The sequence below is a fragment of the Hyperoodon ampullatus genome (genome assembly GCF_949752795.1).
Source record: "Hyperoodon ampullatus genome assembly, chromosome: 12".
NCBI classification, from domain to species: Eukaryota; Metazoa; Chordata; class Mammalia; order Artiodactyla; family Ziphiidae; genus Hyperoodon; species Hyperoodon ampullatus.
The window spans coordinates 56,692,670-56,712,814 of record NC_136925.1 but is presented as its reverse complement, the minus strand read 5'-3'; the positions used below and the strand labels follow the sequence as shown (position 1 = coordinate 56,712,814).

Here is a 20,145-nt window from a genome sequence, read left to right as displayed (position 1 = left end):
ACTGGTCAGCATTTTCTTTATTAGAACTCTGCACTCCTGAATGCTGGGCCTACAAAGTAAACTCAGATTCCTCTGCCTGGCTTTCACGATTGTCCTTCATATCACCCAGCCCCACTGAAGTCTCCAGCCATATCTTTCACTAGCAGGCCTGACTTCTAATGTCTGCTGGATAGGCCTCGCTCATCCACACCTCTGCCTCTGTGCATGTGGCTCTCCTAGATTCAGTGGCAAGAGTATGTATGGATGGGCTGGGGGTCAAGGAGACCTTGCTACTGGTGGACTGAGCCCTTCTCTCTTTGAGCTGTGTGAAGGTAGTTTCATTCTCACAGGCCCTAAAGTTAAACTACCTCCTTCCAAGTCCCAGCTCTGTACCTAGTAGCCATGTGACCTTGTCTCTGGGCCTCAGTGTCCCTACCCGGCTATCTGAGACAAACATAGCTGATACAGTACTCCTTTCCTACTTCTTGGAGTTTCTGTAAAATCTATGTATGATAATTCACATAAGACTTTAGTCAATTGTCTAGCACAGAGATACTCATCAATAAATGTTATTCTTGCTATCATTATGATTGGTTTCTTCTTCTGGTAAATAAGGATACTAATACTTACTTTGAAGGCTGTGGTCTAAATTAAAGAATATATTCCCTAGAAGAATGTCCACCAGTGCCTAGTGGATAAATCTTAGGTTTCTTCCTCCAGTCTTCACCAATAATTCTCTGCCTATTGAAATTGTTTCTATCCTTCAAGTTCTAACACAAATTACACTTTCATTAATGATGTATTCTCTGGTTACTCTGGATCTTATCTATTTCTCCAATCTTTGAACTCTATTGTATGTCAAATGTCTATAAAGCATGTGGTAATTATGTATTTTTGCTAGTTGTTTAATTATTGTTTAACTATTTTTAAACCACATAGACTCTAAGCTTCCTAAAGGTAGTGACTGCATTATAGGGGTCATGAAACCCCTGGGGAACCAAGTGCAATATTGGGGCATTCCAGAGTTTCCTAATAAATATCCAGTAATTGACTGATAGTGTATAAGGAGTCACTTTTCATCTTTTTTTTTATTCGGTGAAACAACTCCAATTTCCTTAACATTTCCTCTTTATCCCATTAACTACTGAAAGCTTTAACGATGTCTTAGAATAGTGTTTCTCTTCCAACAAAATTAGTTCTTGTTGAAGTACTTTCAAAAGTCTCCTCATTCTCTAGTACAAAATTTTCACCTTGTGTTTTCATTTTGACAGTAAACTTAAATGTTAATGTAAGCATTTCTGGAACCCAGGCTGGGCACCTGAGAGGTGCACAGAGCCACTTGATCTTAGCACCTACATTTGCATGCCTGTTTGATCATATGGCAGATTGAGCACATAAATCACTTGTCAAGTGATGCCAAATGTCATTTCAGGACCCCTCACAAAGAGTTCTCTCGTTCAAATTGTGGAAAGGTAGGAGAACCGAGTTACCACATGTCACATGCTGATGAAAGAACCTACGTGGAAGTAGTCAGTATGATATTCTTGTTGCAAGTAGCAATTTGCTTTCAGCAAAAATCATCTGGTTTTTTTTTTCTTTTTTTTTTTTTTGCGGTACACAGGCCTCTCACTGTTGTGGCCTCTCCCGTTGTGGAGCACAGGCTCTGGATGCGCAGGCTCAGCGGCCATGGCTCATGGGCCCAGCCACTCTATGGCATGTGGGATATTCCCAGACCGGGACACGAACCCGCGTCCCCTGCATCGGCAGGCGGACTCTCAACCACTGCGCCACCAGGGAAGCCCCCTGTTATTTTATATTAATGTTTTAAATTTGAATCTTATTGTTTTTTTAGGCTTTTGTAAAGATTAATTTGTTTTGATTTTATAGAGCTATTAGTATAAGGAGTTCATATCTGATTTTATGTTTGTACATATTTAAGGAACATAATAAAATTGATTTAGGCCAAACACTGGGGGTACATGAGCCTCTTTTTCCATAAGAGCAATCAGTAAATTATAGTTCTCAAGTTTGAAAAACACTGGTTTAGAAAGTCTTTGAATTTCCCTAATGGCTGCTTGCCTTGATTTGGGACAAAGGGAAGAGCATTTACCAATTACAGCAGTTACCCCCTTGGAAGCTTCTGTCATTTTTTCCCTGGCTCTTGCTGTTACTGCTCCAACTTACCTTGAGTTCCTGAGTCATATTTTCAAGACCATACAGAATTTTATAAGGAGCGGGCAGTGGGCCAGTGAGGTTGATGCTCGTGGCCATCTGTTCCAGGCGAGCCAAGTCACCGAGAAGAAGGCCAGTGCATTCATCTCCACAAACTGTGAAAGGGAAACAGCAAAGAATATTTACTTCTGCTAAGCGTCCCACGCAGATGTGCAAAGATTTCAGCTATGAAATATTTTATGGCCTAAGTATTATTCTGTGAAAGATGATGTTTCTCATCTCAGATAATTAATGCTTTTGAATGGATGATGGTTGATGAAAGATGAAAAGAACAACAAAAGAGCAGACATGCCTGTTGCCCAGAACCTGAAATATGGATGATGATATAAACTGAGGAACTAAAGAGGAGGAGCAAACGGATTTTGAGGGTAAACGAGTATATTGCCCAAGTACTAAAGGAGAGGTAAAACATGGACTATAACATTATAAATGCCCCAGAGAGTCCCACATGAACAATCTAGAGGAAATCTGTAATTGGCAATAAAATATGCTTTGGAATCTAAAAATGTATACATCGCCCTATTAGATTGCAATGTGGAGTGTCTCTAGCAATTAGGTCTCTACGTGCTTCAGGTATTACATATTCAAAAACTGTATGACTCTTTAGCTTGACATCCATTGAGAAGAATATTTTTAAAAGTCAAAAGAACTCTTCTTTTTACAATTTTTTTCTCATGATGAAATGTATTTATTTATTACTTACATGTTCACTTACTTACTTATGCATTTGCCAACTCCTCCTCTTTAACTATTCAGCACATTATCATTCATGATTAGATGCAGTCCCACAAATTCCTACTTTGATGATTAACCTAATCCTGTCTTATGGATTAAATAATTGCTAAAAGCCAGGAAAACTTTATTCTTGAAGTAGCCAAGAGTGCTAATGTTCTACCTATATTCTTTAAATGATTAGAAAGAGGGACTATTCAAATTTAGTGGTGGTGGAAGGGGAATGGATGGTAGTAGGGTGGTGGAGAGAAACAATGGTTTCTTCACCATTATCACATGAATCTCATAAATAGTAAAATTTCTAAAATTAAAAGATATTGATTCTTTTGGAGGCTTTATAAAATATACTTATTCAGTTTGGATTTTTAGTTCAAAATTTCTTTTTCACTCTTTGCATCAGAGTAATGAGATGTAGCTTCTCCATGCCAAGAAGCACGTGCTACCATATTTATGATATGCGTTCATGCATACAGTTACAATTTCTAGCTTACATTCTGAAGATAGAGGTATAAAAACTATACACATGTTAGAAGAGAGGAAAATATATAACATGAAAAACACTGAGACTTAGAGCAGCTTTGGATCATGCCCAAACTGGCAAGAATTCAATAGTTCTCTAAACAGGACTCGCTTGAGCTGCCTAATGGAGAGAAAACCATTAACTGAAGCTTGTAAACAAAGAGAAGTAGTACAGAGAATGATTCTGTGATGGGACAGCAGTTAGAGGTGAGTTACAATATCCCTTCACAGGGATTAAACTGTCCCAGCAGGGCTTTTAATAAATCAGCTCCTTGCAGGTGACACCTGTAAGTGTTGAGTGTCACCTGCAGGGGAGCTGTAAGCTCCTCATGCCTTGCAAGCTGAGTGAACAAAGAGGCTTTGGGAGCTGGAGGTGGAATCTGAAACTAGAGCTGGATCACTTCCTCTTCTAGCCAGAACGAAAGAGAATTTGCTTTGCATGGAAACTAAGTAAAAGGAAGAGAATGCTGTGGCTTCAAACCCTCAGTTCAATGCAAGTGCTTGAGAAGCTTCAACAGACCTCTTGACATGAAGTAATTGTAGAAAACACAACCTGGAACACAATTAGGTACCAAATTGACTATGTCAACACAACCTGGAACACAATTAGGTACCAAATTGACTATGCCTAAACACCAAGACCCAGTCTGATTCTCACACTTGAGTGGGTTTCAGAATAATCTGAGGGCTTTCTTAAATCACAGGAGGCTGGGCCATACCCCTAGCAGTTCTGATTCAAGAGGTGATCGAATCACCTGGTTTCTGATTCTCTGACTGAGCATGTGCTTTTCTAACAAACTCCCAGGTGAACACTAACACTCTGGTCTGAGCACCACACTTTGAATAACTACTATATCAACAGCAATGGCATGACCTGGGAGCTTGTTAGAAATACATAATCTTGGGCTCTATCCTAGATCTAGTGAACCAGAATCTGTATTTTAGAAAGATTCCCATGTGACCTATGCATGTTAATGTTTGAAAAGCACTACTGTAGGTCAATGGTTCTCCACCTTGGCTGCATACAAATCATGGCGATTTACAAAATACAGGTATCTAGGTGTTTCCCCTACCCACCTCCAGAGAATCTGATTTGATGGGTCTGTGGTGAGGCCCAGGCATCAGTATATTTAAGAGATTCCAGATGATCCTATCATATAGCCAGAGTTTAGAACCACTGGGCCAGATAACAAACTTTAGGGATGCTCTATCTTAAAGGGAGCAAGGATTTGGAAGAGGTCATTTTACTTGCTGTCTCCTCTGCCAAGAACACTTCTTTCTTCATCCTCACCCATGTGACTCCTGGAGTTCTAGGTCAGGTGCTCAAGTGTTACTTCCTCGGAGGAGAAGACCCTGATGACTCTGAAATTACTGTCCCCACCAACCACTACTGTATTCCCTTTGTCTTTTTATCTTAACACTCATGCACGTATAGGCTATCTTTTCATTTATGTGTTTATATATTGTTTCCCTCTCCTCAGAGAGGGACCTTAATCAACTTTGGTCACAGTGCCTAAGAAAGTGTCTTGCACATAGTAAATAATCAATAAATATTTGCTTACTACTATCTTTGTGAAAGGAGAGCAAACAATATTTTGGAGAAGATCAGGGAGTTACAAGGAGAGGATTGAGAGAAGAATAGAGAGAGGGAGAGAAAGAGATAGAGAAATAGAGATAAAAATATTGGCCAAATAGAAAATGTCTGAATGTGAGAACATTATATGTGATACGAAATGAAGAATCACACAGATATGTGAGGAACAGAATAGTCTAAAAACAATGGCCAGAGAGAGAAAATTGTCTTGTGATTGGAGAGGCAGAAACTGACTGATGTCAAGGAGATGATTGCTATGATACCCGCATGAGGAAACGGTGACACAGGAAAGGTATTGGAATGGAGGAATGGAGGGAAAGAAAAGATATACAAAATGTTAATAAAAGAAATGACACAGTTGGGTTACTGGCCAGATAAAGATGATGCTCATTTCTGGGGAGGAGGAAGGGTTAAAAGTGTTTACCATTTCCTTGCTGCTCCTCCCATTAAGAGGTGGAGTCTATTCCCCCGCACATGCCCCTTTGAGTTGGGGTTGGCTTTATGAAAATCTCTGACCATCAGAATGCTTCAGAGGGACACTGAGCCTTAGCTTCATGGAGTTTCACAGTTTCTGCTTCCACACTTCTGGAATCCTGCTGCCTTGTGAAAAATTCCAGGCTAGCCTTCTTGAGGAAGAGAGGCAACATGAGCAAGAGAAAGGCAGATCCAACCATTCTAGCTGAGGTCCTACCATGTGAATAAGGCCTTCTAGGAACCCATCCCACCGCATGATAACAAAAGAACTATCCAAGGGGACCCTGTTCAAATTGGCAACCTACAGAATAGTGAGGATATATATAGTTGCTGTATATTATCAACAACTATTAAATTTTGTAGTAGCAATAGGTAACTGATAAACTTTCTCAAGTTTTGCATGTGTGATTTAGGATGTGAATTCAGCTTAGAGACTTCAAGTTGCAATTCATAGGTTAAAAAGTATTAACAGCAGTTCTTATTTTTATTAAAAATTAAGAAGAATGTGAAGGTTCCTTTCCCACTGAATCCAAGTTCATCACTACTTTAAAAGTTCCATTCAAAGCACTGTGCTCTTTTTTCACTTTCAAGATCTTGAAAGATACTTGATAACATGACATCTCACTATGCTTTTTAGGGTAGTGTACACTTCAGAAATACTTTGCTAGCTCTTTCTCTAATTTATCTATAATTCATAACCTACCCATTTCTAAGAGGAATTGAGTCAGCTCATTGATAATGGTATGGCTAGTGGCTCCTTACTGATGGTTCCAGAAATTTTCAGGGAAATGTTTTCTCAGTATTCTCAGTTTTCACTTCAGACAAGCAGAAATCAGGGACTGGAATGCAGAACTAGATGTGATTTACTGTAATACACTACAGAGTAAATTGGTGAGCTAAATTGATGCCAAGAGGCATGATGGATACAGATTTTTCTGTCATTTATTCTACCCCCTGCCCATCTGTTTTGGTTCCTCATCTTCAGTTGTTGAAATGAAAATGTACTTAATTGCTCTTTCAAGGACTCATAATTCCATTTTATGTCTCTGTGTCCAAAGGTCTATTATTATCCCATGTCTTATTGTCTCCATATCTGCTTTTGGGGGAACAAAGTACAAGCACATTTCCATAGATGAAAGGTAAGTTTTATAGTATGCTCCACGTAATACACTAACATCTGTCTAAATGGGTCAGAAAGACTTATGAATTCAACAGGCATGGAATTTTTTCAAAGCTTCTGTACAAGTCTAGTTCATGCAGTTATAAGATAAACACATGGGGAAATGTGCCCTTTACATAATGGTTTGCTATTTTATCCTGACACAAAATATTTAACTTACACCACAAGCTACTTCTATTTGTCCTCAAAAAGTCTGAAATGTCTGGCAACAAACACTGGAAATGGGATGAAAATTAAAACCACGTTTAATTCACTATGATAGGGAAGATCTGAAGAGTGTATAGAGACAAGGAATATTCACATTATGGAAACAATTGTTCTTTGATAAGGGTGAAGTAACTGGTCAGTGTAAATTAACACCTATCTTATAATCAAGACCCCCAAGGAACCTCTCCACACCATTCTCCTATTCAGCAATAGAGATAAGGTTATAAAATGAGATTCTGCCTAAAATGCATGGGAGCAAAAGCAAATATTTCAAGACTATGATTATATTTTACATGACTAAATGTTTTTGAGGCTTTGCTTATAAAAGTGTCAGGATAAATTTGTGTCTAATACTAGCAAATGCAACACTACATTCAGGTTGTTATAGCTGGGCACATGTAAGGGGAAAATCATGCAGCTGATATTACAGATCTTTCCGTTAGCAATTAGTACAAAATACTGCATTTCTACCAGAGTCCCCCATGCATAATAACTACTGGCTTACCATCACAAAAAATTCACACACTGCTTCCAAACCAAAGAAGCCAAAGCTGAAATGAGTGCATTGCATATCTTTAAAAAGGCCAAACCTATTAACCAATTTTAGGTAAAGATACATAAATTGTCTGCTCTAATCAAAAAGGGATAAAATGAGTAAATATACATTTCTAACAAAAGATAAAATTTGTGTGTTAATGTGTGTGTTTTAATTTAATTCTTCTACATTTAAGGCCATTGATAAATCCTTGGGTATGGATTGTATATTTCTCTTTCCTCTTTCTTCTTCAAGAAGAAAGTTTTAGATTAGCATTTATTTAAGGCTTATTAAAATGGATTCAGTTATTCCATATTATTTATAGATAAATATCTTCTATAATAAAAATGTGGTTTCAGACTCATTAAAAAGCCTTCTTTTTTTTTTTTTTTTTTCTTTGCCTGTTAGTTCTTTGAATAGAAGGAAAGACTTTCTGTAGGTTTAGGATGAGGCTGATGAATTTATTCATGTACCAAGTAGTTGTGATATATATATATATAAACATTAAATAAAATTAGGTATATAAATATATTTAAAAAATAAGTTCGATACGGTTCAAGTATGGTATAGCTCTTCAAAAAACAAATGGAAGCTTTGAAAGTATTATAAGTAATAATGGGACAGTGGCTTTTATCTATACAATATTCACTACACTGAAGACAATATGTTGTGTCTTGCCTTCATTATCTCATCTAATGTTTACAGCAATTCTATGAGGTAAGTACTATTAATATCCTAATTTTAAACATGAGAAAAAGAGTTACAATCATAGTGTTTATGAATCTATAAATAATGTATTTGAAGAACTTTAAGAGAAGAGAAAAATGTAAGGTCACCATAAAAGGGGTTCTCAGTGACTTGGAAAGCCTAGAATTATAAAAAAAAAAAAAAAAAAAAAAACCCACAGAATTTAGCTTAACCTAAGTATCTCATCAAAAATGAGGAGCGGAGGTGTCCAGAGCAGCCATTTCGCTGGAGGAACTCTGGTCTGAAGGGCCAGCAGGGTGCAAGGCCTCTGCGTGTGGCATCCTGCCAGCAAGTGAAACTAGAGGAAGCACAAAGAAAAAGAGGAAAAAAAACAAGCCTTCCATCCAATCAAAAATTTATGGGAGACGGGGAAGATGGCGGAAGAGTAAGATGTGGAGATCACCTTCCTCCCCACAGATACATCAGAAATACATCTACATGTGGAACAACTCCTACAGAACACCTACTGAACGCTGGCAGAAGACCTCAGACCTCCCAAAAGGCAAGAAACTCCCCACATACCTGGGTAGGGCGAAAGAAAAAAGAATAAACAGAGACAAAAGAATAGGGACGGGACCTGCACCAGTGGGAGGGAGCCGTGAAGGAGGAAAGGTTTCCACACACTACAAGCCCCTTCGCGGGCGGAGACTGCGGGTGGCGGAGGGGGGAAGCTTCGGAGCCACAGAGACAGTGCAGCAACAGGGGTGCGGAGGGCAAAGCGGAGAGATTCCCGCACAGAGGATTGGTGCCGACCAGCACTCACCACCCCGAGAGGCTTGTCTGCTCACCCACCGGGGCGGGCGGGGCTGCGAGCGGGGCTGCGAACGGAGGCTCGGGCTTCGGTCGGAGCGCAGGGAGAGGACTGGGGGCTGGCGGCGTGAACACAGCCTGAAGGGTTTAGTGCACCACGGCTAGCCGGGAGGGAGTTCAGGGAAAAGTCTGGACCTGCCGAAGAGGCAAGAGACCTTTTCTTCCCTCTTTGTTTCCTGGTGCGCGAGGAGAGGGGATTAAGAGCGCTGCTTAAAGGAGCTCCAGAGGGGGGCGCGAGCCGCGGCTGAAAGCGCGGACCCCAGAGACGGGCATGAGATGCTAAGGTCGCTGCTGCTGCCACCAAGAAGCCTGTGTGCGAGCACACGTCACTATCCACACCTCCCCTCCTGGGAGCCTGTGCAGCCCGCCACTGCCACGGTCCCAGGATGCAGGGACAACGTGCCCGGGAGAATGCACAGTGCGCCTCAGGCTGGTGCAATGTCACGCTGGCCTCTACTGCCGCAGGCTCGTGCTGCATTGTGCCCCTCCCTCCCCCCGGCCTGAGTGAGCCAGAGCCCCCGAATCAGCTGCTCCTTTAACCCCGTCCTGTCCGAGCAAAGAACAGATGCCCTCCGGCGACCTGCATGCAGAGGCGAGGCCAAATCCAAAGCTGAAACCCGGGAGCTGTGCGAACACGGAAGAGAAAGGGAAATCTCTCCCAGCAGGCTCAGGAGCAGCGGATTAAATCTCTACAATCAACTTGATGTACGCTGCATCTGTGGAATACCTGAAGAGACAACGAATCATCCCAAATTGAGGAGGTGGACTTTGAGAGCAAGATATATTATTTGTTCCCCTTTCTTCTTTTTGTGAGTGTGTATGTGTATGTTTCTGTGTGAGATTTTGTCTGTATAGCTTTGCTTTCACCATTTGTCCTAGGGTTCTGTCGGTCTGTTTTATTTGTTTGATTGGGTTTTTTTTTTTACTTAAAATATTTTTTTCTTAATAATTATTTTTATTTTAATAACTTTATTTTATCTTACTTTATTTTATTTTATTTTATCCTCTTTCTTTCTTTCTACTTTTTCTCCCTTTTATTCTGAGCCATGTGGATGAAAGACCCTTGGTGCTCCAGCCAGGATTCAGTGCTGTGCCTCTGACGTGGGAAAGCAAACTTCAGGACACTGGTCCACAAGAGACATCTCAGCTCCACATAATATCAAAGGGCAAAAATCTCCCAGAGATCTCCATCTCAACACCAACACTCAGCTTCACTCAACAACCAGCAAGCTACAGTGCTGGACACCCTATGTCAAACAACTAGCAAGGCAGGAACACAACCCCACCCATTAGCAGAGAGGCTGCCTAAAATCATAATAAGGCCACAGACACCCCAAAACACACCACCAGATGTGGACCTATCCACCAGAAAGACAAGATCCAGCCTCATCCACCAGAACACAGGCACTAGTCCCCTCCACCAGGAAGCCTACACAACCCACTAAACCAAGCTTAGCCACTGGGGACAGACACCAAAAACAACGGGAACTACGAACCTGCAGCCGGCAAAAAGGAGACCCCAAACACAGTAAGATAAGCAAAATGAGAAGACAGAAAAACACACAGCAGATGAAGGAGCAAGATAAAAACCCACCAGACCTAACAAATGAAGAGGAAATAGGCAGTCTACCTGAAAAAGAATTCAGAATAATGATAGTAAAGATGATCCAAAATCTTAGAAATAGAATAGACAAAATGCAAGAAACATTTTAAAAGGACCTAGAAGAACTAAAGAGGAAACAAGTAACGATGAACAACACAATAAAAGAAATTAAAAATACTCTAGAAGGCATCAATAGCAGAATAACTGAGGCAGAAAAACGGATAACTGACCTGGAAGATAAAATAGTGGAAATAACTACTGCAGAGCAGAATAAAGAAAAAAGAATGAAAAGAACTGAGGACAGCCTCAGAGACCTCTGGGACAACATTAAACGCACCAACATTCAAATTATAGGGGTCCCAGAAGAAGAGAAAGAGAAAGGGTTTGAGAAAAAATTTGAAGAGATTATAGTTGAAAACTTCCCTAATATGGGAAAGGAAATAGTTAATCAAGTCCAGGAAGCACAGAGTCCCATACAGGTTAAATCCAAGGAGAAACACACGAAGACACATATTAATCAAACTGTCAAAAATTAAATACAAAGAAAACATTTTAAAAGCAGCAAGGGAAAAACAACAAATAACACACAAGGGAATACCCATAAGGTTAACAGCTGCTCTTTCAGCAGAAACTCTGCAAGCCAGAAGGGACTGGCAGGACATATTTAAAGTGCTGAAGGAGAAAAATCTACAACCAAGATTACTCTACCCAGCAATGATCTCATTCAGATTTGAAGGAGAAATTAAAACCTTTACAGACAAGCAAAAGCTGAGAGAGTTCAGCACCACCAAACCAGCTTTACAACAAATGCTAAAGGAACTTCTCTAGGCAAGAAACACAAGAGAAGGAAAGGACCTACAATAACAAACACAAAACTATTAAGAAAATGGGAATAGGAACATACATATCAATAATTACCTTAAATGTAAATGGATTAAATGCTCCAACCAAAAGACACAGAGTGGCTGAATGGATACAAAAACAAGACCCATATATATGCTGTCTACAAGAGACCCACTTCAGACCTAGGGACACATACAGACTGAAAGTGAGGGAATGGAAAAAGATATTCCATGCAAATGGAAATCAAAAGAAAGCTGGAGTAACAATTCTCATATCAGGCAAATTAGACTTTAAAATAAAGACTATGACAAGAGACAAAGAAGGACACTACATAATGATCACGGGATCAATCCAAGAAGAAGATATAACAATTGTAAATATTTATGCATCCAACATAGGAGCACTTCAATACATAAGGCAAATACTAACAGCCATAAAAGGGGAAATCGACAGTAACACACTCATAGTAGGAGGCTTTAACACCCCACTTTCACCAATGGACAGCTCATCCAAAATGAAAATAAGGAAACACAAGCTTTAAATGATACATTAAACAAGATGGACTTAATTGATATTTATAGGACATTCCATCCAAACACAACAGAATATACATTTTTCTCAAGTACTCATAGAACATTCTCCAGGATAGATCATATCTTGGGTCACAAATCAAGCCTGGTAAATTTAAGAAAACTGAAATTGTATCAAGTATCTTTTCCAACCACAACCCTATGAGACTAGATATCAATTACAGGAAAAGATCTGTAAAAAAATACAAACACATGGTGGCTAAACAATACACTACTTAATAATAAAGTGATCAATGAAGAAATAAAAAAATACCTAGAAACAATTGACAATGGAGACACGACGACACAAAACCTATGGGATGCAGCAAAAGCAGTTCTAAGAGGGAAGTTTATAGCAATACAATCCTACCTTAAGAAATAGGAAACATCTCAAATAAACAACCTAACCTTGCACCTAAAGCAATTAGAGAGAGAATAACAAAAAAAATCCCAAAATTAGCAGAAGGAAAGAAATCATAAAGATCAGATCAGAAATAAATGAAAAATAAATGAAGGAAACAATAGCAAAGATCAATAAAACTAAAAGCTGGTTCTTTGAGAAGATAAACAAAATTGATAAACCATTAGCCAGACTCATCAAGAAGAAAAGGGAGAAGACTCAAATCAATAGAATTAGGAATGAAAAAGGAGAAGTAACAACTGACACTGCAGAAATACAGAAGATCATGAGAGATTACTACAAGCAACTCTATGCCAATAAAATGGACAACCTGGAAGAAATGGACAAATTCTTAAAAATGCAAAACCTGCCAAGACTGAATCAGGAAGAAATAGAAAATATGAACAGACCAATCACAACGACTGAAATTGAAACTGTGATTAAAAATCTTCCAACAAACAAAAGCGCAGGACCAGATGGCTTCAAAGGCAAATTCTATCTAAAATTTAGAGAACAGCTAACACCTATCCTTCTCAAACTCTTCCAAAATATAGCAGAGGGAGGAACACTCCCAAACTCATTCTACGAGGCCACCATCACCCTGATAACAAAACAAGGCAAGGATGTCACAAAGAAAGAAAACTACAGGCCAATATCACTGATGAACATAGATGTAAAATACTCAACAGAATATTAGAAAACAGACTCCAACAGCACATTAAAAGGATCATACACCATAATCAAGTGGCGTTTATCCCAGGAATGCAACGATTCTTCAATATATGCAAATCAAACAATGTGATACACCATATTAACAAACTGAAGGAGAAGAACCATATGACCACCTCAATAGATGCAGAGAAAGCTTTCGACAAAATTCAACACCCATTTATGATAAAAACCCTGCAGAAAGTAGGCATAGAGGGAATTATCCTCAACATAATAAAGGCCATATATGACAAATCCACAGCCAACATCGTCCTCAATGGTGAAAAACTGAAAGCATTTCCACTAAGATCAGGAACAAGACAAGGTTGCCCACTCTCACCACTCTTATTCAACATAGTTTTGGAAGTTTTAGCCACAGCAATCAGAGAAGAGAAGGAAATAAAAGGAATCCGAATCGGAAAAGAAGAAGTAAAGCTGTCACTGTTTTCAGATGACGTGATACTATACATAGAAAATACTAAAGATGCTACCAGGAGGTTAATAGAGCGAATCAATGAATTTGGTAAAGTATCAGGATACAAAATTAATGCACAGAAATCTCTGGCATTCCTGTACACTAATGATGAAAAATCTGAAAGTGAAATCAAGAAAAAACTCCCATTTACCACTGCAAGAAAAAGAATAAAATATCTAGGAATAAACCTACCTAAGGAGACAAAAGACCTGTATGCAGAAAATTTTAAGACACTGATGAAAGAAATTAAAGATGATACAAATAGATGGAGAGATATACCATGCTCCTGGATTGGAAGAATCAATATTGTGAAAATGACTCTACTACCCAAAGCAATCTACAGATTCAATGCAATCCCTATCAAACTACCACTGGCATTTTTCACAGAACTAGAACAAAAAATTTCACAATTTGTTTGGAAAAACAAAAGACCCCGAAGAGCCAAAGCAATCTTGAGAATGAAAAACAGAGCTGGAGGAATCAGGCTCCCTGACTGCAGACTATACTACAAAACTACAGTAATCACGACAGTGTGGTACTGGCAGAAAAACAGAAAGATAGATAAATGGAACAGGATAGAAAGCCCAGAGATAAACCCACGCACATATGGCCAACTTATCTTTGATAAAGGAGGCAGGAATGTACAGTGGAGAAAGGACAGCCTCTTCAATAAGTGGTGCTGAGAAAACTGGACAGGGACATGTAAAAGTATGAGATTAGATCACTTCCTAACACCATACACAAAAATAAGCTCAAAATGGATTAAAGACCTAAATGTAAGGCCAGAAAGTATCAAACTCTTAGAGGAAAACATAGGCAGAACACTCTATGACATAAATCATAGCAAGATCCTTTTTGACCCATGTCCTAGAGAAATGGCAATAAAAATAAAAATAAACAAATGGGACCTAAGGAAACTTCAAAGCTTTTGCACAGCAAAGGAAACCATAAACAAGACCAAAAGACAACCCTCAGAATGGGAGAAAATATTTGCAAATGAAGCAACTGACAAAGGATTAATCTCCAAAATTTACAAGCAGCTCATGCATCTCAATATCAAAAAAACAAACAATCCAACCCAAAAATGGGCAGAAGACCTAAATAGACATTTCTCCAAAGAAGACATAGAGTGCCAACAAACACATGAAAGAATGCTCAACATCATTAATCATTAGAGAAATGCAAATCAAAACTACAATGAGATATCATCTCACACTGGTCAGAATGGCCATCATCAAAAAATCTAGAAACAATAAATGCTGGAGAGGGTGTGGAAAAAAGGAAACACTCATGCACTGCTGGTGGGAATGTGAGTTGGTACAGCCACTATGAAGAACAGTATGGAGGTTCCTTAAAAAACTACAAATAGAACTACCATATGACCCAGCAATCCCACTACTGGGCATATACCCTGAGAAAACCATAATTCAAAAAGAGTCATGTACCAAAATGTTCATTGCAGCTCTATTTACAATAGTCAGGAGATGGAAGCAACCTAAGTGCCCATCATCGGATGAATGGATAAAGATGTGTCACATATATACAATGTAATATTACTCAGCCATAAAAAGAAATGAAATTGAGTTATTTGTAGTGAGGTGGATGGACCTAGAGTCTGTCATACAGAGTGAAGTAAGTCAGAAAGAGAAAGACAAATGCCAATGCTAACACATATATATGACATCTAAGAAAGAAATATGTCATGAAGAACGTAGGCGTAAGATGGGAATAAAGACACAGACCTACTAGAGAATGGACTTGAGGACATGCAGAGGGGGAAGGGTAAGCTGTGACAAAGTGAGAGAGTGGCATGGATATATATACACTACCAAACGTAAAATAGATAACTAGTGGGAAGCAGCCCCATAGCACAGGGAGATCAGCTCAGTGCTTTGTGTCCACTTAGAGGGGTGGGATAGGCAGGGTGGGAGGGAGGGAGACGCAAGAGGGAAGAGATATGGGAACATATGTATATGTATAACTGATTCATTTTGTTATAAAGCAGAAACTAACACACCATTGTAAAGCAGTTATACTCCAATAAAGATGTAAAAAAAATTATGAATTTAGTCTTAATCATATATATGTGCCCAAAATTTTACTGTTATACTTTTGCCTGTTATTTTTCCAGTCAGTTCTTAACTTCAATTTGGAAGGGAAATATACTTGTTTAAATAGATTTGGCTCAATAAAATTATGCTTATGTTCAGAATTTGGAATTTAAGAAATAAAAATGTTAAAATATTAAAATTAAATAAGCATTAAAATAATCATCCTTATTAGTGGTGAAACCGAGGGTAATCAGAAGCTAGAGTCATTAAACTATAACTTTCTTAATAAATAATAAACTGTAACCTGCCTAAATTAAAAAAACAAAAAACAAAATCTGAGGAACTGCACAAAGCATCATGCTTTTGAAAAAAATGATCAAATAATAACCATGATGACAAGAACAGCTAAAATTTATTGAACATCTATTATGCTTAGACACCACCTAATGTACATAGGATTTTATTTCCACTTTACGGATAATAAAGTGAGGTTTAGAAAAGTTAACTAATCGAATGTCAGACAACTTTTATGTGGCCAGCCAGAATTCAAGGCTTCTATAGCCCCTTCACTATAGCATGCTTCCTTGCATTAGGAGATGGTCTGTTTCAGGGACACCACCGATTAGAAGATGATTAGACTACCTCATTTATAAGACTTCCAACTTTAAGATGATGTGATCTATTTTTCTTCAAGGTTAATAAACTCCCTGGATTCTGCAGAATGCAAATTGCAATCAAGTAGAGTTTACTCTCATAATAAAGCCTGACTGAAAAGAAAAGAAATAGTGATCAGCCTCTTCTATACAACAGTTCAACAGCACAACTCCTTAATCTATTAATGGAACAGCTTTCTCAATGTGATATACAAACCACTGAGACTGATGGCCAATAAGAAAATTACCTGGAATCAGAGTGATAGTTGCTGTTCTACAGCATTGCTAACCTGGACCAAGGCCAAGAACGTTGCCAACAAGAAACTCAAAGTATCTTTCACTAACAAAATAGATGTGAAAAAGGTGTAAGGAGGGTGAACAGAAGTTACTTTTATAGCTATCCTGATGCCTGGATTTAAACAACATGCCCCAGTTTAGAGTTGTAGAAAACTATAATAGCCATACTGGGCTTTGAATAGGAACTAGTACTTGGGGATTAAATGGGGACAGAGAGAGGATGGTGTTTAAGAGGTTAGGATGGAGTGTGATCACATGTCCAGCAGAGCCTCACTCATTAAATAGCAAATGGAGGTCAACTGATGTTTTCCATCATCTTTTATTATAGAAAGTCCCATTTTCTTTACAGTAATCAACCACATTCCACTATTTTGTTCCTGCTCTCATATACAGGGGACAATAACTGCCATTAGTAATCATCTTTGATTATAAGAGTACTGCAGGGTTCTAGTGATAATATATAAGGGCCTCTGCATTATTGTGATAGATCCTTGCTGGCAACTGGCTATTAAAAACAATAATCTATACAAAATAGATAACTAACAAGGACCTACTGTATAGCACAGGGAACTATACTCAATATTTTGTAATAACCTATAAGGGAAAAAAATATGAAAAAAAAAATAAAACGGAATCACTGTGCTGTATACCTGAAACTAACAAGACACTGTAAATCAACTAGGGTTCAATAAAATTAAAAAAATAAAAATAAAAACAACAATCTAGACTGTGTCTCTGCAGGTCAGTATCAAGTCAGGGTAAAACTTCAAACCTTGGGTTTTACCAAGTGTCTAGAAAGTGCACATTTTACAGAGTTAGTGCATTACCACATTTAGTTAGGCTTACCTTAGGTTACAGGCAAAAAAACCCACAGTTCATGATTGCTTTTGCAACATTAGCAAGCAAAGCATCTTCTTTAATGTTATATTTTAGATAAATTGTGACTATAAATAATAAAGCTGGTATATACCTAATATTTCATATGCTTTGAATAAAAATAGAAAGCATCAATATGATATTTATAAAATGATATTTCAGGCACTCTTTACAGAATGACATCCTGCCAACAGCTACTAATTTTAAATTCTGTTCTTTAGGAGAATAATATATTTTACTACACCACTCATAATCTATATTAAACATTGTACAAGTTGTTCAGTGTTAATTACTAGTCTGTAGAAAATAGGACATGAAAAAATCCAAGTTTTGTGCTTCCCAATACAAAACTTTACTATTAAATAAATAATGCTTTTCTTGCCGAGTCTCAGATTTCAGAAAGGCAGGTGGTTGTTCTCACTTTATAAAATGACGTGTAAATTATGAATGAGGGTTGAAAGAAGAAGTTGGATTTGTATTAACCTAACTTACTAAGAAGTCCTGATTTGGGAAATCCAATAAAATATCTACTCAGAACTCATCAACACCTGTAAAGAAAGAATGCATTGCAGAGCTCTCTCCAATTATTTCCACAAGAAAAAAATGAAAAGACTTTGGAGGAAATCTGAGCACCCAGTTAGTGTGTCTTCTTATCTGCACAGAGGACAGGACTCCACTTGACCACCTCTGATGAATAAGAATCTATCATAACTACCATAATGTTTTTTGGGTTTTTTTGGCTGCACCATGTGGCTCATGGGATCTCAGTTCCCCGACCAGGGATTGAACCTGGGCCACAGCAGTGAAAGCTCTGAATCCTAACCACTAGACCACCAGGGAGCCCCTGATAACTACCATAATGTTTTAAAACTTAGAGGAAAGAGTCTTAATGGTTAGCAGAGGAAAAAAATATTTATGTACCTACTGACATTATACACATTAAAATGTTTTCATTTTTTTAAGCCCATTTTATCTTTCTTCTTCATAGAGGTAAGATGGGCTCTAAGCCCAGAAGAAGTAAATGAACTAAGAACTGAAATAATTAATGTTGAATATATTGGGAAAACCATGTTTGCTTTTTGTGTCTTGCATTAACAGTCAGCATAGAGGTTAAGAAAGTAAGATTTTCAAGACAGATCTAGGTTCAATCACAACTCTGTTGAAAAGTCAGGGTGAACCTTGGAAACGTGAATGAAATCACCTAAATTCAGTTTTATTTATTTAAAATGTAAAATTTTTTGTTGGGGTATAGTTGATTTCAGGATTTTTTTTTTTAAATCACACTGTGGACATAATAATGTATGGAGATGTGGCAAGAATTAAAAGAACAGCATATAAAGTGCTTAACATCATTTCTGACAAATGGAAGGCTCTCAACATGGGCGAGCCTTTAAAGAATTACTACTGTGATGAATCCTGTGTGGCGGAAGGGGCTGTAGGGGATGCCTGGGATTGAAAGCAGATACGTTGGTCAGGTGTGCCCAGGCACTGAGTTGGCTTGGCGTGGTTGATAATGTTGGTGGGTTGAATTTGGCTAACTATGAGAGACTCTTGTATCTAAATATTTCCTACTAAGGGCACAGACTATTTGTGTAAATTATTCATGACAGTAATGGAATGCCCATGTATAAAAAGCCTGTGTCCTGCAAGAAATTCACTATTTTAGATCCAATAAAACCCTAGCTTGCTCTCTGGCAATTGTCCGTGGCAGCTATTAGTTTCTTTTAGAAATGTAGGTGGTCACGAAAAGTTCTTTCATGCTTTCTGCATTTTCTCTGTGTCCTCTACAGCACAATTAAAAATTATTTGTTAAATAAATTAAGAGAATAAACTAACTATACAGGGAGACTCCTTCCACCAATATGCAGCTCACCTGAGATACTGCAATGATCACGCCTACATCATTTATCCTACATTTTTTTGGGGATATACATATCCATGATGTAGGCCAAATTAAACTGTGTTTTCTAGAGAATGAACCAAAGAGAGAAGAATTAACTGTACAATACACGCTCCAGGCTCCAAAGAAGCTTTTCTCTGAAGACATTTCTCTTACTACATAAATATTCTCTTGCCAGAACCAGGCTACTTTCATCCACTCCCACTCATGGGCATTATAAAATTCTACTATAGGCACACGTGACAAAACAGGCCCTGCAGATCAAATGTGCTGGGTCAATCCATTCTTTGGTTTCTTGCTCTAAGTTAGCTTAAGGATATAGAAAGATAGAAGGAAAAGAAGAAGTAAAACTGTCACTGTTTGCAGATGACATGATGCTATATATAGAAAACCCTAAAGGCACTGCCCAAAAACTATTTGAACTCATCATTGAATTCAGTAAATTGGCAGGACACAAAATTAATATACAGAAATCTATTGTATTTTTATACACTAACAACAAACTATCAGAAAGAGAAATTAAGAAAACAATCCCACTTACAATTGCATCAAAAAGAATAAAATACCTAGGTATAAATCTAACTAAGGAGGTAAAAGACCTATACTTGTAAAACTGTAAGACACTGGTTAAAGAAATTGAAGACAACACAAACAAATGGAAGGATATACCGTGCTTATGGATTGGAAGAGTAAGTATTGTTTAAATGACCATACTACCTAAAGCAATCTACAGATTTGATGCATTCTCTATCAAAATACAA

General features: G+C 38.1%; 1 protein-coding gene across 2 annotated transcripts in view; it reads right to left on the bottom strand.

The window, feature by feature from the left end:
• Positions 1 to 20,145, bottom strand: part of LAMA2 (laminin subunit alpha 2) — a gene marked incomplete at its 5' end in the record, with an annotated part of 604,254 nt that overhangs the window by 132,276 nt on the left and 451,833 nt on the right. For both annotated transcript variants that reach the window (XM_079716968.1, XM_079716967.1), the window contains one exon: positions 2,164 to 2,306. In XM_079716968.1, coding sequence (XP_079573094.1) covers positions 2,164 to 2,306 — 143 coding nt within the window. The remainder of the gene's footprint in view (positions 1 to 2,163; positions 2,307 to 20,145) is intronic.